Genomic DNA, 25,104 nt, shown 5'->3' with positions numbered 1-25,104 from the left:
CACATGAAGTAGTATGTTTTCGATATCGCTGAACACGAATATGGCCTTAGTTTTTGAAATTAACCTTACCCATGGCTCCTAGAACCTCCCCCAATAGGTAAAAGTCCAAAAAATTAGTTTTATTTGTGTTGGAGGCCGTGGATGAGGTCCAATCAAAAATCTGACGTCATATTCGTGATCAGCGTTACCAAAAACATACAATTCGATATATCACGTGCCCCAGATTTTTTTTGAAAGTTTTGCCCGAATTTTGGGGGAGAGGATGCTCCTCTCAATACAGTATCCTATCTCAAAAATTGAACATTTCGAAAATACATCAAAAGTTTCATGTATGGAAATTTTTTTAGAATTTTAATTGATAGCTCCTACTTACAGCGCCATTTTGAAATTTGAACTTACAATTTGAAAGTTCAACTTTCAATTTTTAAAAATTTTAAAATGCTTAAAAAGTTGAAAATTTAATGCCCATTCGAACTGTGAAATCAGTTTTGATCAAAATATCATAGCTTTGGAGGTATGCGCTGCTGAAGTTGGGTACCTACCTCGAGACAATGTGAAAATAATTGAAGTCCCCCCCCCTGAGGGGGCTGGAACCAAACTGATTGCGAAAAATTTGAACGAAATCTAAGGACAAGACTCAAAAAGGTTAGTCGAATGGAGGTCGAATGACCCTGTGCAGAGTTAATTTTGGCTTTCCAGTTCCATTCGGTGAAAATTTGAGGAAATTTTCAGGTTTAGAAAATCTGCTTGAAGCCTCTAAAACTTCCCAAAATGAATTGAAACAGTTACCAATCGATTCAACGAATTAAAAATAGGGGAAATCTTCAATTTCAGTTTTCTAGGTCAATTTGGTAGAATTTTAATTTTTTCATTTTTCACCCAAAGATTTTCAAAAATTTGCAAAAAATCGAAAAATGCAATTTGGCTTCTAAAATTTCAGCTGGTGATTTATTTTTGCATGTTCTTCTAATTAAGCTTTGTCTCGTTCAAAAATTTCTATGTGAGTTGTGCTAGCTCTCTTGTAAGAGGTTTCAACAAATTCGATCACAGAATTTTAAAAATTGTTACTTGGTAAACAAAATAGAAAATGAAATTGAAATTATGTATAATAAATTGAAAATTGAACTCAATGGTTAAAAAGATTAATTTTTATGCATATGATTGGATGGAATTGCCTTAGCTTCTCAATCTCATGAAAAATAGGTGCCTAGAAATGGGTATAGGTACATAGTTAATGCTTCTGCTCGTGACCAAAAAAAAGCTCGTATAATTTTGGAATCTGTAAAATTTATCCTCAATTATTTTAAACTGTGTGATAATATTGAAGAAATCTACGTTCATGATCTATTTAGATATTAGATTAGATCATTAGGTCAGTAATCAATATTAAATCCTTCACAAATTTAATGAATCATGTTTGTGATTTAAAAATCTTACCTACACGTGCAAGTCTACGTTAAATTTCTTAAAAAAAAACATTCGGTTATTCTTTCATTGCTCTCCAATCTGTGACTAATGTACCTACTTCGTTTTTTAATGTGCTTCTCTGACTGTTTCGCCAACAAAAACCATGATTTTCACTCCAATTTTTATCTTATTCGTTTACAATTCGGTTTTCAAGACAGCGGTACATTGTAACGAAGAATTCTACTGGTTCAGTCAACGCGATTACTTCGTCGACAAGTCAGAACTTTTGCTGGAGTTTTTACGAGAAGACATGACCATCTCGAGAGAGCAGAGGGCTCATTTCACATGGGACTGCTTCTATTACTACATTACATGTCCTCGAGATTTCGGTAAAACCACCAATCTCAAAATGATCCGAAGTTTCACCCAAATTGAACTGAATGACCAACATGTTCCTAAACGTCTCAACGAGACTTTCGCTTATCGAGCTTTCAAACGATTGAAAATCGGCCTTCCGAACAACTACGATATGCTCAAGTACCACATGGGACAGTACGCTGTGATTTTTTTAGATCTAGAATTCAGCTCAGATGAATTAAGTTCAGACGATGCTGCTCGAGCTGCTTTGGTCAAGAGAATCCAACGATGTTACAAGGAATACGATTGGATGAGGGAGAACTGCACCATGGAGCTGGAACGTGCCATGATGCAGAATGTAGCTGATGGTAATTTGACTCGGGTTGAGATCGTCAGAAGTTTACTCGATTTAAATAATATTCTAACGAGACATTTTAAGCCTTTAGGGGTGATTTTATTAGTGGATAATTTCGATAATGCTGCTTCAAATGCTGTTTTCACCAAAGAGCTCCGCATCAATCAACTTTACACCTTGATACATGAAATGATCCACAAAGTTACCAGTACCAAAAATACAAGGGTTAAGTTTCTCTTCATGACCGGTATCACAAGTTTATACTTCAAGTCTCCGCTCATGGAGCGCTTAGGCAATATACAACATTATCCATTTCTGGAGAACACCAGGTTCGCCAAGTATTTCGGGTTCGACGAACAAGAAGTATCGGATTTGATGAAAAAATACGAATGCACCAAAGAAGAACAGTTCATGGTATGGTTCAACTACAAAGGTCACAACATCGTTCACAAATGTTTGACGTTTTTATACAACCCGTACTCCATTACCAGGTTCATGCTATCCAAACGTATCTCCAAGACTGGTCTTCGTTCACCTAAAGCTCACTGGGCTAAAAAAGAGCAAGTGTATTATATCAAGGAGTTCATCAGAGTGCCTTTGTTTAAAAAGAAACTGATGGAGTTGGTGTTCAAAGGGTTGTTCATTTTTGAACCTTGTATCAAGGATCATAATCCGGGGATGTTTCAGAGCTTCTTGGAGATGCCGAATCGAGACTATGCTAATTTACACGACGACGATGTACCCGAATTGTTTGCTTTTGTGTTTGAACGTGGATTGCTCAGACATACTCCGGCTATGTATACTTACGAATGGGCCAGTAAAGAGATACGAGATGAGATTATCAAGAAATTGCAGTATAGAGAGATTCGTGTTTTGATTTGATCACATATGGTAGCTGGTTGTGTGGTTTGAAAATGCAACTCGGTAGGTGGATGTGAAATGCGATGAGGAAAGATGATTGAACCTCTTCCTTTGTCTATGATTGAAACATATGGAATGTTTGCTGTAAGTATACTTAGTTCAAAAGAATGGAAAAAATGTCTTCGAGTGTAGAAGTAGATGGGGTAGTAAAATGGTTAATGGAGGTCAGAAAAAAGGAAAGAATAATGGATTGTTGATCATTTAGAGATACCAAAGGCTTAAGGATTTGAATAGAAAAATTAAGTAGGTACCTGGGTGCCCAGAAACTACCTGTTTTATCTAGTTTTTAAAATGAATAGACCTACATTGTCATTTACCTAGCTTCAAAGAATTATTATCAAGATGAAGATTTTTTTGGCTAATTTTTGTAAATTTTGTTCTTTGTCACCTTCAAAATCATGTTGGGTCACTTGAGGTCATTGACCCGTTTGTCTGGCTTCTTGAGGTCATCTGTCCCCACTGTGTGGCCTCCTAAGGTCATTGCTTCATCTGTCAGGTTTCTCAAGGTCACCTGTCTGCCTGTGGGTCTAACCACCTGAGGTCATCGATCTACCTGTCTAGCTTCTCAAGGTCGTCTGCCTTCCTCCTGGGCCTCATAAGGTTATTGTACTACCTTTCTGACTTCTCAAGTCCAGTGAAAAAGCGGAAAGAATAGGCGAATCCAAACATAATTGAGACCAAATGTTGTTTTGGTGAGAATTGTCTAGGGTGGCATGGTACTAAAATTCCCCACCCTAATCCTGAAGCTCTCCCTCCCACAGTAGATCAAAGCCCTCCAATAAATCATTATTTTTTTTTAATCAAAAGAAGATTTGATACGATAATTTGAAGGAAGCAAAATCATTCAAATGGACCATTTCGGATTTAAAGCAGAATATAGTGCAACATACCGTTCTTTGCAGAGCATGCAGAATTATCAATGATGGCTGTGAAAAGAAAATGTACACCGCTGCTGCCTTTCTTGATGTAAAAAAAAAGCGTTCAATTCCATTTTGGTAGGTATCTGGGCCTTCTTTGAAAACTATCCAACCTCAACATTCCACTTTATATTATAAAAATGATTCGCTCATTCTTGCAAGATCGAACATTTGTCGTTAAAATTGGAACAAATATCAAACAAAAAAGAGTGACCATTGGAGTGCCACAACCCCATTGGGTGAAAATCTACCAATGATACGTGACAAAAAACGCGGCAGAAATTGTAACACTTTCCACCAATACTTTTCTGCTCATTAATCAGCGCGTGTATTTTTTTACGCAATAAATTCTGCCAATGCCCAATATTTGTGAACATTTTTTTTGGGACTGCGGATGCCAGGGATCAAACTGGAGTCTCTGAATAATTTTTGTTAAATTTGTACAAGGGTTTTTAATTAATTCAATTACATCAATCCAAAGAGTATATTCGATGAACATTTGGTTTCTATGTGTGAAGCTAAGTACCAACAACTACTTTTTTTGCATGTTCAAGCTTTTTTGCGGATTTTAAGTTTATATTAAGTGCTTTTCGGTAGAATGACAATGTTCAAATATGAAATCCCTGTAATGTTTTCAAAATTGATGATTATAAGCCAAGTCTTATGTGTTTATGTTGCATACCACATATATTTTCATGTTCTGGTGAATAAACATTCAAATTGTGAAATTCAGTTTTGGTCCATGATTGGTTTGATCCGAAATTGGTAGCTAATTTTTTTTCTCTATGAATCTTTCAATTTCAAAAGGGTTGTCAGGTACCAATTACGGACTGGTCCACAATTGGTAGTTTTTCAGCATCAATATTTGTGAAGTTTGATGATGAAAATTTTCTAATGTCGATGGCTTGGTATAAATATGTACCACGTGAGTCCAAAATCCTAAATTTTTCAGGAGAACAAAAAACGTTTGAAACATTCATATAGCTTGTTATTTGCAGTTTTAGATTGCATTATTATATATTAAAGGTGTTAAGGTATGGTCTGATGATATTTTATAGGTTGATCAAATATAATTAGTTGATTAAAGCGCTTTGAAAGGACATACGGGATTTTCATCGTACTTACGTATGACTCACGTGATTTTTAACAAGGACTTATGAGGTTTTCAAATTTACAATTGATGAAATTCTTGTACTTACCTCGTATGTCGGACTTACGGGTTTTTAATGTTGGATTTTCACCAATTAGAGCGCTATGATGTTTTTTAGACTTACGAGGTTTTTGAATTCGGATTCCTTGTTTTTTTTTTTTTTTTTACTAAAGAAACCACAAAAAAAGCATTTTTGAAAAAATCTGGACTTACAAGGTTTTTATACCAAGCTATTGATGTGAATGGTGAAAATGCAAAGGGTGCTAAGTGCCAAAACCGTTTTTTTACACGAGAGCATAAAAACAAGTTTGCGTAACACGTATGTCTTATGGAAAGCGCTATCTTTCGGTGTTCATTAGTATAACTTGGAGAAGTGTTTCTTCTGATGTGACACTAGGAGCGCATGCGCGACAACACATGTAGTAAACATTGCATTGAAAACACGCGTTTTGTAAAAATGGCACTTACCACCCTTTGCATTTCCACCATTCGTGTGGTTCTCAGGGTACTACTCGTATGTATAACTGGTCTCAGAGTGAAAAAAAAATTAAATGCTTCTGTTCATATTTGCATGATCTGTAATAATTGGTACCTCCTCAAAAACTGTCTTTTTTTAGACCTCATTTCAAATAGGAATTAGGGAAATGAAAATTACTTTTTTTCAAAACTGAACACCTTGAAGTAAAAGAGGAAGCTTCAAGGATTATTAAAAAAAAAAAAAAAAAAATATCAAAATTTTGGGTCATAAATTATGTCTTGGTGATTAATTGTAAGAAAGTGGTCCATAACTGGTAGTTTACCTTATGCTAAGACATTTGTGTAAAATACCACATTTACCCATGTTATTTAGCAAATATGCCAAAGAATACGCCTAAAAACAGGTTAGTGGTGTATTTTGTAGTTGGTTTCTTCCACCATACATGCCACGTTATTCAAAAGCACGTTATTCAAAAGCGCTGTGGCCTTACGCGAGGAAAATATGCTACAAAATATTCACGTGGCGTATTTATTAGCAGACTTTTTTCGGTGCACCAATCCGCCTTCTGAATAGTGCTTTTTCACGCATATATTCAGAATATGTCAATAAACCAGCTGATTTTGGCATCTTTTTCAGCGTATGGGAAGATTTTCCCCCAATGGGGAAGGGGCAGTACTAAGCCCTCTTCTATACAATGTATACTGTCACGATCTGAAACCCATATAGACTGTGAAGCACTGATGTTTGCTGACAATGTTTGCCTTTTAACACAAGACTACTCCTTAGAAGAAGCTATCAGTAAATTACAGTCATCTGTAAATGGAGTCTGTGACTTCCAAATGTGAATCAAAGATCTTTACATTAAGAAGAGGACGCCTTTATCAAATGGTCAATTTTTTTGGATAAAAACTTATAAATATAAACTTTTGAGTAGCTAATGAGCTTAGTGATCATTTCATTTTCTCTCAAATACCTATCAAATGAGCTATCGACCAATTCCCTAGCCCCAAGGGAGGTGTCGCTACGACCCCTCAAAGTGATGTGATTTTCTAATTTTACATTCAACTGCTTGGGACTTGGAACTGGTTCTAATTGATCAAATAAAGTCAAACTTGGTGAATGGGATTTTTTTGGAAGCCAAAGTTCACTCCTGGTGTGGGGAGGTCCAAAATTGAAAATTACAGAAAGGTCATTTTTTTGGAGGGGCATAATTTGACCCCAAATGGATGAAAAGGGTCAAAAATTACACTACTGGTCAGCACCTCCATTGTAATCAACATATCCAAATTTCAGATTCCCGGGTCACCCCCACTCCTTTTAAGGTGGGAAAACCCATATTTCGACCCTATTTATTTGGTTTCTTCCACCTTAAAAAGAGTTTGGATGACCTGGGAAGCTGAAATTTTGATGTGTTGGTCACAAAGGGAGTACTGACCAATGGTATAATTTTTGAACCTTTATGTTTGGGTAAATAGTACATATTTTGACTGGGGTATTAGGTACACTGGTACAGGTACCCATACTTTTCATACACTCTCTCGTTAGGATTTTAAAAGAAATAAAATCTACGATGTATCTATTTCTAGTTAAATCATTAGAATTTAAGGAAAAAAATCGATAAAATTTGCAAAAATGGCCGAAATATCGAATATGATTTTCAAAATTTTGTGGGCATCATGTCTCTCTCCTTTACTTGTACCAAAATGTCTCCTTCCCTAAATACGATACTTAAAAACCAAAAATTCCTAATTTTTAAAATTAATTTCAGTATTTACTTACTCATCCCAAAATTTAAAAAATGGTAAGTAGAAGGAGTAAAGTCTCCTAACTAAGGATGTTTTAGGCTCACATCTACTCTCCGGGGACACCTTCCAATCCAAATATTTTTTTGAATAATTTTCAACTCAAAATTAAGAAGGTCTTTACTGAATTTTATAAAGATAGTCATTACGGAATTTTACTAATTTTCTTATCACTTTTGATGCTGTTCGAAAGTCATTTCGATAACATTATTGCAAAAAATTGGTAGGTATTCTACATAGACAGCATTTTTTTTCATTCAACGTCGAATTCAACGCTCTTATCACATATGACATATCATTATTTCCGAAACCTCGAGAAATAAATTTTAAGATAAGACATGCAGACAACGTTTAACAGATAATACCGTATTCACGTGAAGAAAGAAGCGAGATAATATTTTTGAATGAAACAATTTAATCGCAAATTTCGTGTTACATAGAATTAAAACTCGTAGAATAGGTACTACTTTTACTCTATGTAATATGTAATATGATTAAACCCGCGATTAATAAAATGAAAAAGTGAAACAAAATTTAAAAAGAATATTGAAAATGCCAGTACCTACCTAGATGACAAGCTTGCAAAATGAACTTCGAAGAGAAACACTTATTATCACCGAACAAACTTTCTGCATCAATTCATCCCATATCATTCGTGAGTACATAACTTATACCTACTTACCTATTACTCGTATTGATTGAATATTTTTAATTACGTATTTTTGTCACTGATAAGGTAAAGTACCCAAATGTGGCCAACTTATTTATTATTATTATTTTTTTGATAAATGCAAGCTGGCAAGCCATACTTGGCGATCGTCAGGGGCCTCCAGGGTCATGTAACAAAACAAATATTTTTTTCCCCACTTCTTTTAAAGATTAATTTTTGCAATCTTTTGCCCTGGCTTCGCTCGAGAGCTAGTTGGTTCATCTTTTATTTCAAGATCGAAATTTTTAATAAAGACGTATATTTAAATTCTAAATTTGTGTTGTCAAAAAAATAAACTCATTTTTATACTTACCTCTCAAAATACGAATTTTTGAAATATGTATTATTTTGCCCTCACCTCTAAAATGGAAACGAAATTTCATCAAATTAATCTAGAAAGCTGGAAGTTGATGTAATACCCCATTTTTGACCCACTGAGTCCATTAGAAACGATTTCGAATCATTTTAAGCAGTTCTGGAGGCTCCAGCAAATTTTTGAATGTTCAAATTTCCACAAAAATGTAACCTAAGGAAGTTTATTTCCAAGCAAAGATATATTAGAGGCTACAAAGTGGTCTAAACCACTTCCAGTTGACTCAGCATGTTGAAATTGAGACATGAAGTAGGTAAATTTTAGCTTTGCAACTTCCTTATACTTCCTTAGGTAAAATTTTGCGGAAATTTCAGCATTCGAAATATTCTGGAGGCTGCAGAACTGCTCAAAATGGTCCGAGACCGTTTGCATTCAATTTGGAGGGTAAAAAATAGGGTAAATACCAAATTTCAGCTTATTTATATGGGTCAACTTGATAAAATTATCATTTTTTGACCATGGTTTGATTTTTAAAAATTTACCAAAAATCAAAAAAAAAGTCGTAGCAGTCTGCCGCTACGTAAGAGCCAAATTTTTGTGACAGAAACATTGAGGGCTCTTGAACTACTCGCACCCTCGCTTCGCTCCTGTGTTTCGCCTGTGTTAAGTCCCCCCACACCCCCTTGGGCTTCGCCCAACTCTCACTTACCGCTGTTTCCTTCTTATATTCTCGGGGGAAATCCGTCCCCCCTGCACCCCCTCGGGCTTCCCCACTCCCATCTTCCTCCTGCAAAAAGTATGGTAACAAACCTGTCTCGACCCTGAAAGAGGTCAAATGGAGTTGGAAGGTTAAAACCGGCAAAAGGGCCTTCGGGTACATCCTCCCATTGCACTGTGAAAATTTGAAGCCCCTAGGTCAATTTGGAGGTGCTGTAGGCTTTCCTAAACGTCGAAAAACACATTTGACCCTGGAAAGGGGTAAAATAGAGTTGGAAGGTTGAAAAATGCCGAAGGCACTTCGGAAACACTCTTCCATTGTACTGTGAAAATTTGGACTCTCTAGGTGAAATTGGAGGGGCTGTAGGCTGTCTGAAAAATTGAAAAACCCGTAAAATAGACCAAAAATCCATTTTTTGACCCTGGAGAGAGGTCAAATAGGGTTAGAAAGTTGAAATCTGCAATAATTACTCATAGGACACCCTCCTATTGTATGCTGAAAATTTGGACCTTCTAGATCCATTTTAGGGGCGAGGGGGTCAATAATTGGGGTCAAATGTGGTTTTTCCCACCTTAAGCGGAGTGGGGATGCCCTAGGAAGCTGAAATTTGGATATGTTGATCACAATGAGGGTACTGATCAATGGTATGATTTTTGACCCTTTTCATTTATTTGGGGTCATATTATGCCCCTTCCAAAAAAATGACCTTTCTGTAAAAATGAAGTTGGAAGTTTGAAACATGCAAAAGGCACTTTGGGTACATCCTCCCATTGTACTGTAAGAATTTGGACCCTCTAGGTCAATTTGGAGGGGCTGTAGGATGTCTGAAAAATTGAAAAACCCGTAAAATAGACCAAAAATCCACTTTTTGACCCTGGAGAGAGGTCAAGTAGGGTTGGAAGGTTGAAATCTGCAATAATTACTCATGGGACACCCTCCTATTGTATGCTGAAAATTTGGACCTTCTAGATCCATTTTAGGGGTGAGGGGGTCAAAAATTGGGGTCAAATGTGGTTTTTCCCACCTTAAGCGGGGTGGGGATGTCCTAGGAAGCTGAAATTTGGATATGTTGATCACAATGGGGGTACTGACCGATGGTATGATTTTGCATCCTTTTCATTTATTTGGGGTCATATTATGCCCCTCCAAAAAAATGATCTTTCTGTAATTATCAACTTTGATCCTTGAAACGTTGGGGGTCAATTCTAGGTGCTAAAAGAATCCCATTTGCCAAGTTTGAGTTGATTTGATGAATTAGAACAGGTTCCAGGTCATGAAATGTAAAAATTCAAGTTTTGGTGAAACTTCTATATAAATAAATGAATAAATATCTATGTATAAAATCTGACACACCGGGAATCGTCTAGTTTGAGCTCAAAACGTCGAGAACTATCAAAATTTTTAACCCCCGACCTTTTTATCCAAAGTTGGGCCTACTGCAATAGCCATCATTTTTTACAAAAATTTGGCTAAAAAATCTTTAGCCCTTGAAATTTTGCCAGATGATGTACATATTAATTTGTATGCTCACAATAATTTCAACTAAAACAAAATTCTTTCACGTTATAGCGACAATGGATATATGTCATCATCCTGACTTTACCAACATTACCAGCAGGGATGTCGATGGGATTTTCAGGCATCGCTCTGCCAGAATTGAATTTAAATTTAGCGCAATCATCATGGTTTGGTAGGTGTTAACTTGAACCCAGTTCGGTTCTTTTTTATTTTCGAATCCAATACCATATCCTAAATCCACGATATGTATTTACATTATTTTATTTTCACAGCTAGCTTGCCAACGGTGGGTTCTGTACTTGGAAACTTTCTAACCGGCTACGTGATCGATCGATTGGGCAGAAAGAAAGCTTTCTTCATCAACACCATTCCAGCATTCATCGGATACGCTTTTTTAGCCATTGCTGGACCTTTCAGAGTAGAATATCTTTACATAGGTCAACTCTTCGCAGGAATATCTCAAGGAGCTGTAATTTATGTAACAACCGTGTACATAGCAGAAAGCATGGCGCCGGATAATTTGCATTTTAGAAGTAGCTTGGCATCTTGGACCATGTTGGGCATTATTTTTGGTATAACTTCGACCTACGTTTCGGGGTACTTTTTTCATTACGATAGTGTAGCTTTAATAGCAGCTTCGATCGCCTTAATATCATCGATACTAGTGCTAGTTTTTGTACCAGAAAGTCCTGCCTGGCTTGACCAACAAGGTCGCTTCAAAGAGGCTCAACGAGCTAGACATCGATTAGGTTGCACTCACGTGTCAACAATCGACTTGTCCATTGGCGGAAATCTGCACTTACAGGATAGCTTTTATTCTTACTTATCAAAAGTCAGAAGAAAAGATGTCTACAAGCCACTGTTGACAACAGTAACGTACTTCTTTTTTCAACAATTCTCCGGCGTTCAAATCTTCTCCGCGTATATGGTGAACACAATCACTGTAAAATCCTTAGCCATTGATTCCTATCTAACCAGTCTGATTGGTGGGATCGCCATGAGCTTGGGCCAGATTTCATATACCGTTTTCTTACCAAAACTGGGGGTGAGAAAAATCGCTATTTTATCTTCGGTGTTGACCAGTTTGACTACTTTAGTATTGGCAATATGTATTCATTTGAGTGAGATAGAAGCTTGGTACTCTCATATAGTCGACTATATTCACATTGTTTCGGTCTGGTGTACCATATTTTTCAGTGCATTGGGTATTGCTACTGTTCCGTATTCCATATTGGGAGAGATTTTCCCTACAGATGCGAAAGGTTTTGCCTCCATTTCTGTCTTTAGCGAGTGTGTGTTTTATTTTATCATTTTGATGATGCATCCCAGGGTAGTAACTCTCTCATCTTGTGCTGTTTTCTATGTATATGCGATGATAGGGTTTTTGGCGGTGCCTTTTGTTTATTGGTGTATACCGGAGACGGTTGGCAGGACTTTGGAGCAAGTCTCTTCTCACTATTCTTCTTGATGATGTGGCTTGACTTGAGTAGAGATTTGCGAGTGAGATTAGGTGTTTATCTACTGTTTAATATCTAGTCGTTTTACTTTCATTGTGTTTTAAAACGTTCTTTTTGAATTTAATTCATTTCGGAAGATACTCATTTAAGCATTAGGTACCTCTACCTATCAATATTATTGTAGGCATTACGCCTGTTTTTTGAATATTTTTGTAGGTAACTTGATTCAAAATCCAATAAAAAATTCTTCTCAGCAACTGATGTTTTTTCTTGTTATGTGAAGCTGATATACATTATTCTGCACCACGAAGATGACAGATTTTTGGCCTCAAACCAATTTGATTCGCTAATAGTATGTAAGAGAACGTTTGATTTTTTTTTAAATTTTGGGTCCTGTTGTACAATGTACATCCCTTGGCGGGTTGTCCTATTGAATAAGTAAGTTGAAATTCAAAATCAACAACTTTAAAAATTCGACGAATCCCAAGTCATGCGAATATTGGGAGTTCATTGACAGACTCATGGGACTTATAACTTTTCTGCAAATAAAAATCTTTTACAAACGAATTGATTCACTTTTTGTGAAACATTTGCATAGCAATATTGATCTGTTTACAATCGAATTGAATCAGTTACGAACGACTGGTGATTAAATAAAGTGATTGATTTCTTGGCGAATCATTCGCAAACGGATCAATTAAATTACGTACCTAATCTTCGCGTACGTACAATTTATCTTACCAAGGTTTTATCGACATATCACGTGTTCTTCCGTATTGATGACAAATTGATGTAATTTTCAAGTGAATGATTCGAGAACGAATTAATTCGGTTTTTGTGAGACTGTTGTACATATATGAATTGATCTGTTTTCAATTGAAGCGAAGGGAATCGAATCGAATCGAATCATTCTCGAACGATTGATGATGGAAGAAATTCATTGATTTCTTGGTGAATCATTCGCAAACGAATTGAATAATTTTTAATGAATCAATTGAACAAATTGATTGATTTTTAAGTGAACCATTCGTGAACGAAATAATCAATTTTTGGTGAATCATTCACGAACGAATTGATTAATTTTTTTATTGGTGAATCATTCGCAAACAAATTGAATAATTTTTTGGTGAATCATTCGCGAACAAATTGATCAACTGTTGGCGAATCATTCGCGAATGAATCAATTAATTTTTAGTGAATCATTTGCGAACGAATTGAATATTTTTTTAGTGAATCATTCGCGAACGAATTGATTTGTATAAGTGACGCGTTCGTGAACGAAATAATCAATTTTTGGCATGGTGAATTATTCATGAACGAATTGATTAATTTTTTTATTGGTGAATCATTCGCAATCGAATTGAATAATTTTTTGGTGAATCATTCGCGAACGAATTAATCAACTCTTGGCGAATCATTCGCGAACGAATTGGATAATTTTTAGTGAATCATTCGCGAACGAATTGAATAATTTTTGATGAATCATTCGCGAACGAATTGATTCGTATAAGTGACTCCTTCGAGAACGAATTTAATCATAAATTAATGAAATTATCAATTTCGTTGGGGATTGATTCGTTAAAAATAAGTCCATTCGTACGCCAATCGTTGGTGAATCATTCGCGAACGAAATGATCAATGTTTAGCAAATTCACGAACAAATTGATCAATTGTTGGTGAATCATTCGCGAACGAAATGAATAATTTTTACTTAGTGAATCATTCGTAAACGAATTGATTCGTATAAGTGGCTCGTTCGTGAACAAATCGATTCATTTAATTAAATTTTGGCGAATGAGTCACGAACGAATTGATTCTTATAATTGACTCCTTCGCGAACGAATTGAATCAAAAATCAATATTCAGTTCGTTGGCGAATTATTCGCTAAAAATGAACCTATTCGTATCTACGCTAATTATTGGTGAATCATTCGCGAACGAATTGAATCATTTAAATAATTTTAGGTGAATCATTCGTGAACGAATTGAACAGTTTTGTTGAATTATTCACGAACGCATTGATTCGTATAAGTGAATCATTCGCGAACGGATTGGATCATAAATTAATAAAAATATAATCAATTCGTTGGCGAATGATTCGCTAAAAATGAATCTATTCGTATGGGAATGGTTCTTTCAAATAAAGGTAAAAAACACGTTATACGGATCGCTAACCTTTCTTAAAATTTGAGCGGTCATTGAGCGACTCAGGGAGCTGTTATTTAAGACATAACTTGAAATCAATTTTTTTTTCGAAATTCTAGAATTTATCAGAGGGGCCTTTATAAAAGAATAAGTCGAGATTTAAAACCAATGCTTCTAAAAACCTAACAAACCATTTTGTGATACACAAATTTTCATTTCTTTTTCTTTTTTGAATTTCCAATGCTTACGAAGTGGGTACTTAATGGGTTCGAATCAAGAATATGGACTGAAATTCGAATTTAGCGCTAGGTATCTAAAGTATGTACAGGGTGAGGGTGCCCAGAAATATGGTGGACCCCTAAGAAAGTTTTTTTATTTAAAAATATAGGTTGGCAATGCGAAATAGAACCAATCATGCTCCACGCCGAAACATTTAGCAGAAAACTTTTTTAGGGGTTCACGATATTTCTGGGCACCCTGTAGGTAGTCGGTTTAGGTACTTATAACAAACGATATGCTACATGATTTTCAGATTTTTTTTTCAAAGTTTCCATCAAAAGCAAAAGGTTTTACGTAAAATTTTAATATTTTTGTCTTTTAAATTCATTCGGGGGAGGAGGGAGGTTACGTAGTATATAATTTTTCGGTCACCCGGTAGTTACGTATGTTTGTTTATGTCTCGGTTGTTCCCCTCGTGCTATCTCCGTTCATCTCTATACCTTTGTTGAAGAAATGGGATTTTTTTCAATATTCTAACTTAGCGATTAGATAACACCATCCAACAATAGATGAGTATGACTAATACAAATACACTCGTGAGTCGTCAATTCGTCATTTAAACTCGGTTAGAAAAACGGTGCAAGTTTGGTCGAGCATTTGATGCCGAACGGTATGTGAAGTGTTTTGATGACATTATTACGAGTGCGATTAGTCGATCTACGATGATCTTCGTGAAATGATCTGTTTTCGTCGTGTTGGTAACCTTTGACTTTTGAGCATAAATTGGTATTATGAATAATAATAATAATGATATTTTTGTACTCAAAGGTTACAAGGTCGGAGCCGGTTTTTGGAGGGAAATGAAGTTCGTGTAGGTAAATTCGGATTTTGAGAATATATTTCCATTTTCGTGGGTATTCAGAAGCACGTGTTGCTATATTTTTTAATAACGAAGACATAATCGTCGAAATTTTCGTGGAAATTATTCGGTCGTACGTATTCGGTTTTTTTTTGCGTTTTTTTGAATGCAGTAAGTGCATAGATAACAATTCCTCGTGTTCGTAGGTTTTGCTAATCATAAATTAAGTTACTTACGTAGTTTCGCAAAATGTTTATTGCACGTTGTCGTTATTCGGGCGTCCATTTTACGAAAGGAAGAAGTTATTACTGGGTGAGTTTGTTTAATCTCAATTTTTATGTGTAATTTAGTGTGCTTATACTCGTATTGTACTTATTATGTTATTCATATTATGTACTTAGTTGATGAATTACAGGGTGTTCCAGAATAACCTTTCACTTTTGTTTTATTAGTAGCTCTGAGAGAAAAATGGTTACGGAAATTTTTTTATAACCAAAATGAAGTAGAAATGTGCCGTTTTTAGACCATATATTTGAGTTTTCATTATAAATTAAGTTTTAAAAATTATTCCACCAAGATGTTTTCCATCATTTTTGACACAATCGACCAAACGTTTTTTAAAATTATTGAACACTTTGTTGAGCATTTCTCTTCTAATCAGTCTTGATTCACGAATAATATTATCTAGGAGCTGTTTCAGAGTCCTAGGATCATCTTGATATACTTTTGACTTGAGGTAACCCCATAAAAAAAAATCACATGCTGAAAAATCAGGGGATCGAGGTGGCCATGAAATTTCTGTGTTCAGCGAAATTATTCGATGACCAAAATGCTCACGCAATAAAGAAATCGTGTCCGTTGCGGAATGACAGGTAGCGCCATCCTGTTGGAACCAAGTAACTCTATACTTGTGTCTGCGTTTCAATTCAGGAATGAGAAACTCGTTTAACATTTTGCGATACCTCTCACCGTTCACCGTTTCATCAAACACATACGGTCCCACTATACCGAATTTAGCCACGCCCATCCAAACAGTCAACTTAGCGGAGTGTAGAGGTTTCTCGTGTATTATCATCGGATTCTCTGTCGACCAGTAGCGCATATTTTGTTTATTCACATCACCGTTTAGATAAAAATGAGCTTCATCAGTAAAGAGTAACGAGTTCAATGGAATCTCACCAGTATCAATTCTTGTAAGCATATCCTCGGCAAATGATTTTCTTCTCACAAAATCAGTTTTTTGTAACTTTTGAATGATTAAAATCTTATATGGATGGAAACTGAGGTCTTCAGATAAAATTCGTTGCAGAGAAGTTGGTTTGATTTTTAAATTTAACGCTCGTTTACGTATTGAAGTGGTAGGGGTAGTCTGTACTGAATGCCTTACTCGGTCCGTTGTTTCTGGCGTTCTTACTGATCTTTTCCGACCTGTAGGCTTATTTTTACAAGCATGAGCGGTTTTCTCGAAGTTTTTTACCCATAATTTCACTGTTGGCCTCGATGGCACTTCACTTTTACCGGTAAGTTTAAAATGTTTGCGGAAGGCACGAATTGCACTAATGTAAGAGTCATTATTTTTGAAAAAGGCCTTTACAATAAAAGCGCGCTGCACAGCCGTCCACTTCTCCATGGTAAAAAATTAATACTGAAACATAATTCGGCATGTGTTGGCTACCTGGAACCGCTTTTACCATTCCCCTAACACCATTTGAACGCAGATCAGTGCTCACCAAAATGTGAAAGGTTATTCTGGAACACCCTGTATATAGTCCGGCATATGACAATAGGAGTAATTGCACCCCCCCCCCCGCCGATCCTCCGGAACAACTTTTTTCTTAAAGGGGACATCCTAAGGAACATTTTAAAGCAAACTTGCCAAAATAAAAGTTGGCCTTACTTACAAAATGGCGGCCATTTTGATTGACGGTCAGCCAAAATCGCAGATTTTGCGTTTTAACATAGGACGTGCACGAACTTTTTCAAACTTTACAAAGATAGATCGAAAGATCATGCAAAAATCTATTACCTGTCAAAATTTCAAGTGCTAAAGTGGGTTTTTCGATTTTTGGTGAATTTTTGAAAATCGAATTTAGGACAAAAATGAGGGAAAAAATCAAAATTTTACCAAATTGACCAAGAAAGCTGAAATTTGGGATATACCCTATTTTCGACATGCCAAATCGATTGGAAACGGTTTCAACCCGTTTTGAGCAGTTCTGGACCCTCCAGCAGATTTTTGAATCTCGAAATTCCTACAAAATTCCATCAAATTGGAGTTGTAAAGCTAAAGTTTATTCTAAAAACTAATTTCAATACGCTACGAAGTACTGCAGGTGAATTTCAAGTCGTTTTGGATCCTCCAGCGACTTTTTTAAAATTTCTGAAGCCTCCAGCAGATTTTTGAAACTTTAAATTTTCACAAAATTTCATCAAATGGAGATGGAAAGCTGAAATTTACTCTGCACTCCAATTCTAACACCCTCTGAAAACGACTTCTGGTAAATTTCAAGTCATTTTAGAGCCTCCAATGATTTTTTGAAAATTACTGGAGCCTCCAGTAGATTTTTGAAACTTGAAATTTCCCCAAAATTTCATCAAACTAAGATGGAAAGCTGAAATTTACTCTACACTCCAATTTTAACACCCTCTGGAGACGACTTCAGGTGGGCTCTAGTCATTTTAGGGCCTCCAGCGACTTTTTTTGAAAATTGCTGGAGGTTCCAGCAGATTTTTGAATCTTTAAATTTTCACAAAATTTCATCAAATGGAGATGAAAAGCTGAAATTTACTCTACACTCCAATTTTAACACCCTCTGAAGACGACTTTAGGTGGGTTCAAGTCATTTTAGGACCTCCGGAGACTTTTTTGAAAATTACTGGAGCCTTCAGTAGATTTCTGAAACTTGAAATTTCCCCAACATTAATTTATCAAATGGAGTTGGCAAGCTGAAATTTACTTCGCAGACTACATGGTGGTTTCAAAATATGGTTTTGAAGCTTCCAGCTATACTTTTATAGGAAATTTTAATTTTCCAAAAAAACGTCATACAACCTTTCAAAAAGTTGCTGGAGGCTCCAAAACGACTTGAAATTCACCAGCAGTCAACTTCGTAGCGTATTGAAGTTAGTTTGCAGAATGAATTTTGACTCTCCATCTTAGTTTGATGAAATTTTGGGGAAATTTCAAGTTTCAAAAATCTACTGGAAGCTCCAGTAATTTTCAAAAAATCATTGGAGGCTTTAAAATGACTTGAAATTTACCAGAGGTCGTTTTCAGAGGGTGTTAGAATTGGAGCGTAGAGTAAATTTATTTGATGAAATTTTGTGAAAATTTAAAGTTTCAAAAATCTGTTGGAGGCTTCAGGAATTTTAAAAAAGTCGCTGGAGGATCCAAAACGACTTGAAATTCACCTGCAGTACTTCGTAGCGTATTGAAATTAGTTTTTAGAATAAATTTTAGCTTGACAACTCCAATTTGATGGAATTTTGTAGGAATTTCGAGATTCAAAAATCTGCTGGAGGGTCCAGAACTGCTCAAAACGGGTTGAAACCGTTTCCAATCGATTTGGCATGTCGAAAATAGGGTATATCCCAAATTTCAGCTTTCTTGGTCAATTTGGTAAAATTTTGATTTTTCCCCTCATTTTTGTCCTAAATTCGATTTTCAAAAATTCACCAAAAATCGAAAAACCCACTTTAGCACTTGAAATTTTGACAGGTAATAGATTTTTGCATGATCTTTCGATCTACCTTTGTAAAGTTTGAGAAAGTTCGTGCAAGTCCTAGTTAAAACGCAAAATCTGCGATTTTGGCTGACCTGTCAATCAAAATAGCCGCCATTTTGTAAGTAAGGCCAACTTTTTTTTTGGCAAGTTTGCTTTAAAATGTTCCTTAGGATGTCCCCTTTAAGAAAAAAGTTGTCCCGGAGGATCGGCGGGGGGGGGGGTGCCATTACTCCTATTGTCATATGCCGGACTAATAGAAGGACGACGTTGTGACGATCGTAATGTATTTGGGTGAGAATGTTCCAACTTTTTGATCATTAGTATCGAGTCCCTGAAATCATTCAAAATTTCTATCCAGATTTGTTGGAGAGGGGAAGAGCTTCCGATAGGAGGGTGATTTCTTTGTAAAACGTACGCCGACTTTTTGAGAGCCTGCAAATCTTAAAATCTAAAATATGTACTTGGCGCAAATCTGCTTGAATTATGAGGAAGAAAATTCCAAGAAGTTTCAAAATATTGTTCAGAAATTTTGAAAATTTGAAACGTGACCTTTTTCTCGAAAAGCTCCAAGTTTCACTATGTTAAAAAAGGTTTCAAGGCTGCATTTAAAAATCTGAAAATAAAATACTAATTATGTACGGATTTTCGTAAGTGATTAATTGATTATCAAGCATGGTTTGGGTCTAGGATCTTTGAGTCTAGTGAGAATGACCCCCCCCCCAATTTCGGACCAAAACTTTAAAAAAATGGCTGATTGTGAGTCGCACAGTGGGCTGTGAGCACCCTCAAAACGCCTGTAATTCAAAAACTTACAATGAATCCTAAAACGATGATACAGTGATATCCTCCCTTATGTTTTTGGGGTTGCAGAATACGAATTTGACAATATTTTTTTTGTAGGGATGGGGGGTCAGGGAGTCAGGGAAGTGGAAACTTCAAAATTTGACAATATTGATGTGTGATATGTCGAAATGTATGTTTTTGAGGTTGTAGATCACGAATTTGACAATATTTTTTTTGTAGGGGTGAATAGTGGGGGATGAAGGGGGTGAAAAATTCAAAATTTGACAATAATGAAGTGTAATATGTCTAATGTATGTTTTTGAGGGTGTAGATCACGAATCTGACAATATTTTTTTGTAGGGGTGAATGGTGGGGGGGGGGGTGAAGGGGGTAAAAACGGCGAATAATTCAAAATATACATATAATGATGTGTGATATGTCGAAATGTACGTTTTCTAAGGCGTAGAAGGGGTGAAGGGTAGGGGATGAAGAATTTTCTGTTGGGAAGCCGTTTAAGTCCCAATAAGAGAAAATTTGTAACATTTTAACGAAATTCACTCAAAGATTTTTCACTATAATCGACTGTGGAGGTCGCCGGGGCGGTTTGGGGCAAAAATGGCAATTAACATTTTGAAATACACTATCTTAAGTATTACCAGCCACTGGAATTTCCCTTGCATCTACGTGCAAAAATTTGTTCTATTCCAATTTATGCAACAGAGTAGGCAAAAAACGGGATTTTAACACAAATTATACCTCTATAATTACTTTATAAAAACTAAAATTGATTAAATTGATGAAAAGTACTTACTTTCAGTTGAATTATTCATACTTGGTACATTTCGGCACATCACGCATCATTAGGTATAGTCAAATTTTGAATTTTTTCATGTTTTTACCCCTTTCACCCCCCCCCCCCCACCATTCACCCCTACGAAAAAAATATTGTCAGATTCGTGATCTACACCCTCAAAAACATACATGTCGACATATCACACATCAATATTGTCAAATTTTGAAGTTTCCACTTCCCTAACCCCCTGACCCCCCACCCCTACGAAAAAAATATTTCCAATTTGTATTCTGCGACTCCAAAAACATAAGGGAGGATATCACTGTATCATTGTTTTAGGATTCATTGTAAGTTTTTGAATTACAGGCGTTTTGAGGGTGCTCATCAGCCCACTGTGAGTCATGTAATCAGGACATTGAAGGTCATTGACACGTCTGTCTGTACTTCCAAGGGCACTGGCTTACCTGTCTGAACTCTTAGATAATTGACCCATCAGTATGGTTTCGCAAGGTCGTTTGTCTGTCTATACCCGTCGGACTGGACTCTCAAGGTCATTGATCAACCTGTGTAGCTTCCCAAGGTCGTTTGTATGCCTGGCTGTAGGACCTCTCAAGGTCATTGACCAGTCTGACGAGGCTCTCACGGTCGTCTGTTTGCTTGTCTAGCCTTTCATACAGATCGCTAAAAGTGCCTGATAAAATTTTTAAATGTCATAAAAATGACTCAAAGTATAAGAAAATTGTTAAAATATACCTACAGTACCTATTCTCAATCTTATTGTTCAAAATACTCGTAAAATTCGAAGTTGGCGAAAAATATCAAAGAATGTTCGAAAGCTTTTCAAGAAAGTTGGTGCTTAAAATTCCGAAAAGTCGTTTAAAATTCTAAAAAAAAAATCCTCAAAATAGCTCAAAAAAACTCTTTAATTAAAATATTATAATATGTACAAAACATTGTTGAAAAAACGTTAAAAATTAGTTAAATTATGTGAAAATGCGTTTAACGACTTTAGTTGTCGAATTAGTTCATTATTTCTATAGTTTTTATTCATCGAGCAATATTTTATAAAAGCGTTCAAGACATCACACATATTTAATTCTGTGTTTTCTTTCAGTAATCGGCATTCCATCATCTCCTTCTTGCATTTCAATGACGTAGGTAATTAGATAGTTGATAGCTTCTGTGCCTGCGTAATTCTCATTAAATTATTTCCATAAATGTTCTTGTGCTGAGCGTGCTGTGTGTACGTATTGGCAGTATCTAAAGTTGCAGAATTATCTGAAAATAAAAATCATGGTTGGTAATAAAATCCTCGAGCATATAGAGACTGCATCTTCCCTTCAACTAGGTGACATCACCTTATAGACATTTTTCGGTCAATTGAACCGAAAGTTGGGAGAATAATATTAATTTATTAGGTTAGAATATTCTAAATTTTCTGCAATTTTTTTCATCATATTTTATACACTGATTCGAAAATTAAAATCGAATAAACATTTCAAACCCCGCCCCATTTTGGGAACGCAGGTTCAGTTGTTCTAAGTTACTAGTTAGTTGTTTTGAAATGCTCTTGAATATTTAAATATGAGTAGAAACGTAAGAGGAATGTTGAAATTTTTTTTAGAGATGTTCTAAATGATATGAAATGACTGTCATGAAAATACTTAGTCGAATGATTTGAGAGGCATCCAGACGAAGGTGACGTTCAAAAAATTAAAACTGGCGAAAGTTTCGAGAAAATTTGTTTAAATTTAAGTAATGTTGTAAACATGACTCAGACTAACAGAAAATTTATGAAATTACCTTAAGAATCAGTTCAACCGCATCAATTGAAAATAATGAGAGAATCATCTCTATATAGGTGGTCTGAAAAGCTCTCGAAAAAAACTGACTTGGAACTGTACTCACAATATCTTTCTGAGCTGTAGGTACAAACAATTAATAATTCAGCATTTTCATATAATAAAAATTAGTTTTCTAATTATAAACAAATCGACTTACAAAGACACGATTATATCTAGGTATCTAGGTACTTGTCATAATAAAACTGACGCTTTTGCTGTATAAGGATTGTAAAAAAAATGTTTCTTTACCTCTTTGGTTGTTGTTTTTTTTTCGGATATCGGATGTTCTAAGCTTCGAAGTTTACAGCATCCTATATCCGAAAAAAAGTGATGTTTTGATTCCTCAGTTCTTCTTCACTTGCAGATTATTTATTTCCAAATATCTTTAATTGGTTTTCATTCTTGCTCATCGATGTACTTGGTGCAACTCTCTCAGAATTCTGTATGGAAAGACAGTTGGCGTATCATTTTTCTTTTTCGCGACTAAGCTGAAAACAGTACATGTTTTTGATTAGTTGGTATTTCGAAAACAGATACGAGTAGGTAAATTAAAAGAAAAGGATTTATCATCTAGGAAAATTTTTTAGCGTCTTGGTATTAATTAATTACCTACTGATATCAATTGAGAAAGTGTTTACTTACTGTGGCTGTTTATAAATTGTTCTCGTTCACGCGCATCATCCCCGACAAGAAGCAATTCTGTACGCTTATCTTGTAGATTTTTCCTCTAGATTTCGGATATAATTTTTTAGTATTTCGATTAACTTCTCGAATCGTACATAGTTGTAATACACATTGCTTTGGACGATTCATTGGCGTGACGGAGGATGCTCGAGAACAGGGGTTCCTCGCATGTTCTATTCACGAGTCCTTATACAATATTTATAATACTTCGCTGACATAATTTTAATTATGCCAGCGAAGTAGTAGAACTCATGATTGGAACTGAAAATTCACGATCTACGGTTTCAATATTTTCAACTCTCGAACGAAGATTTCAATCAAGTGAATTAGTTTAGGGATCTGATACGTTATTATCTGAAGAATTTGGTCTCATTAAAAAAAAAAAAATCACGATTTAATTCATCATGGATATAACCTACAAGTATTTCCTATAGATATCTTATCACAAGGGAATATTCGTTTTCGTTCGAGTGAATAAATTTTCTACAAGATACTTTTTTCAAATTTGATTTCTAATAATTTCTGATGAGAGTTTATTTCATTAGTTTGAGATTTTTAATTTCTCCGCCTCATTAAAAAATTTTCAGATTTGTTCAATCTGAAATTTCAGGCCTTGACTTTATTTTTCATTACGATGGTTTTTGAAAATGTTTTTGATAGATCACGATTCGAATTTCTAAATTCCATTCGATTAGCTAAGTTATATGTTATTGATATCGCTGAACACGAATATAGCCTTACTTTTTCAAATTGACCTTACCCATGGCCCCCAGAATCTCCCAAATTGGATGAAGGTCCAACAAATGGTAAATGATTTCCATATATTATGGGATCCAATCGAAAATCTGACGTCATATTCGTGTTCAGCGTCACCAAAAACATACAATTCGATGTATCACATGCGAAAAAATGTTTCTGAAAGTTTTACCCAAATTTGGGGGGAGGGGGTGCTCCCTCTCCATCAGAAGATCCCATCTCGAAAATTTGATATTTCGAAGGAGCATCAAAAAGGACATCTATGGAAATTTTTTCAGAATTTTAAATAGAAGCTCCCACTAACAGCGCCATTTTGAAAATTAAACTTCCAATTTTTGAAAATTTCAAATTTTCAAAATACTTGAAAAGTTCAGAATGCAATGCCCCTTTGAACTGTGAAATCAATTTTGATCAAAGTATCTATCATAGCTTTGGAGGAATGCTCTATTGAAGTTGAGTACCTCGTCGAAACAATGTACCCACCCAGTAAGTAAGAAAGCCGCAATCAGTTTGGTCCCAGCCCCCTCAGGGGGCGAGTGGGGGGGCTTCCATTATTTTCACATTGTCTCGAGGTACTCAACTTCAGCAGCCCATTCTTCCAAAACTATGATACTTTGATAAAAACTGATTTCACAGTTCGAAAGGGCATTGAATTTTGAACTTTTTAAGTATTTTGAAATTTTCAAAAGTTGAAAGTTGAACTTTCAATTTGAAAGTTCAAATTTCAAAATGGCGCTGTAAGTGTGAGCTACCATTTAAAATTTTGAAAAAATTTCCCTAGATGTACATTTTGATACTTTTTTGAAATATTTAGGTTTCGAGATGGGACTCTTGACGGAGGGGGAGCACCCCCACCCCCAATTTTGGGTGAAACTTTCGAAAGAAAATCTGGGTCATGTGATATATCGCATTGTATGTTTTCGGCAACGCTGAACACGAATATGACGTTAGATTTTTGATAGGACCCCATCCACGGCCCCCAGCACCTCCCCAAAGGGGGTAAAAGTTCAAAAAAGTGTTTTTTGTTCGTGCGACACATGGAATAATATGTTTTTGGTGACGCTGAACACGAATATGACGTCAGATTTTTGATTGGACCCGTCCACGGCCCCCTGCACCTCCCCAAAGGGGGTAACCCCCCAAAAAATGGTAACATTCGTGTGACACATGAAATAGTATGTTTTCGATATCGCT

General features: G+C 35.7%; 2 protein-coding genes and 1 long non-coding RNA gene across 3 annotated transcripts in view; 2 read left to right on the top strand and 1 right to left on the bottom strand.

Moving 5' to 3' along the window:
- The first annotated feature begins 7,754 nt into the window (after nt 1-7,754).
- Nucleotides 7,755-12,359, top strand: LOC135843880 (uncharacterized). The gene is made up of 3 exons (XM_065361920.1): nt 7,755-8,042; nt 10,697-10,817; nt 10,918-12,359. The coding sequence occupies exons 1-3, from the start codon at nt 7,974-7,976 to the stop codon at nt 12,111-12,113; spliced, it is 1,386 nt and encodes a 461-aa protein (XP_065217992.1). The 5' UTR covers nt 7,755-7,973; the 3' UTR covers nt 12,114-12,359.
- Nucleotides 12,360-15,488: 3,129 nt separating this feature from the next.
- LOC135845758 (transmembrane ascorbate-dependent reductase CYB561-like) overlaps nt 15,489-25,104 on the top strand; it is a 106,470-nt gene continuing 96,854 nt past the window's right edge. The window contains exon 1 of the mRNA XM_065364581.1: nt 15,489-15,637. The gene's annotated coding sequence lies outside the window, so the exon portion shown is untranslated. The remainder of the gene's footprint in view (nt 15,638-25,104) is intronic.
- Nucleotides 21,532-23,509, bottom strand: LOC135844893 (uncharacterized). Its single transcript, XR_010558662.1, has 4 exons — nt 23,113-23,509; nt 22,720-22,958; nt 22,430-22,548; nt 21,532-21,904 (listed from the first exon to the last, which is right to left on the bottom strand). It is a non-coding gene; the product is annotated as an uncharacterized LOC135844893 (long non-coding RNA).

This window comes from Planococcus citri, chromosome 4 (assembly GCF_950023065.1).
Source record: "Planococcus citri chromosome 4, ihPlaCitr1.1, whole genome shotgun sequence".
NCBI classification, from domain to species: domain Eukaryota; kingdom Metazoa; phylum Arthropoda; class Insecta; order Hemiptera; family Pseudococcidae; genus Planococcus; species Planococcus citri.
Note: the sequence above shows the minus strand (reverse complement) of the source record. Positions and strands in the feature narration are given on the sequence as shown.

Bases quoted from the DNA above. Each gene is read 5' to 3' on its own strand.
- LOC135843880 (XM_065361920.1), top strand. From the start codon at position 7,974: ATGAACTTCGAAGAGAAACACTTATTATCACCGAACAAACTTTCTGCA. The intron at 8,043-10,696 runs GTGAGTACATAA...TTCACGTTATAG, and splicing joins CAATTCATCCCATATCATTC to CGACAATGGATATATGTCAT. The intron at 10,818-10,917 runs GTAGGTGTTAAC...TTATTTTCACAG, and splicing joins AGCGCAATCATCATGGTTTG to CTAGCTTGCCAACGGTGGGT.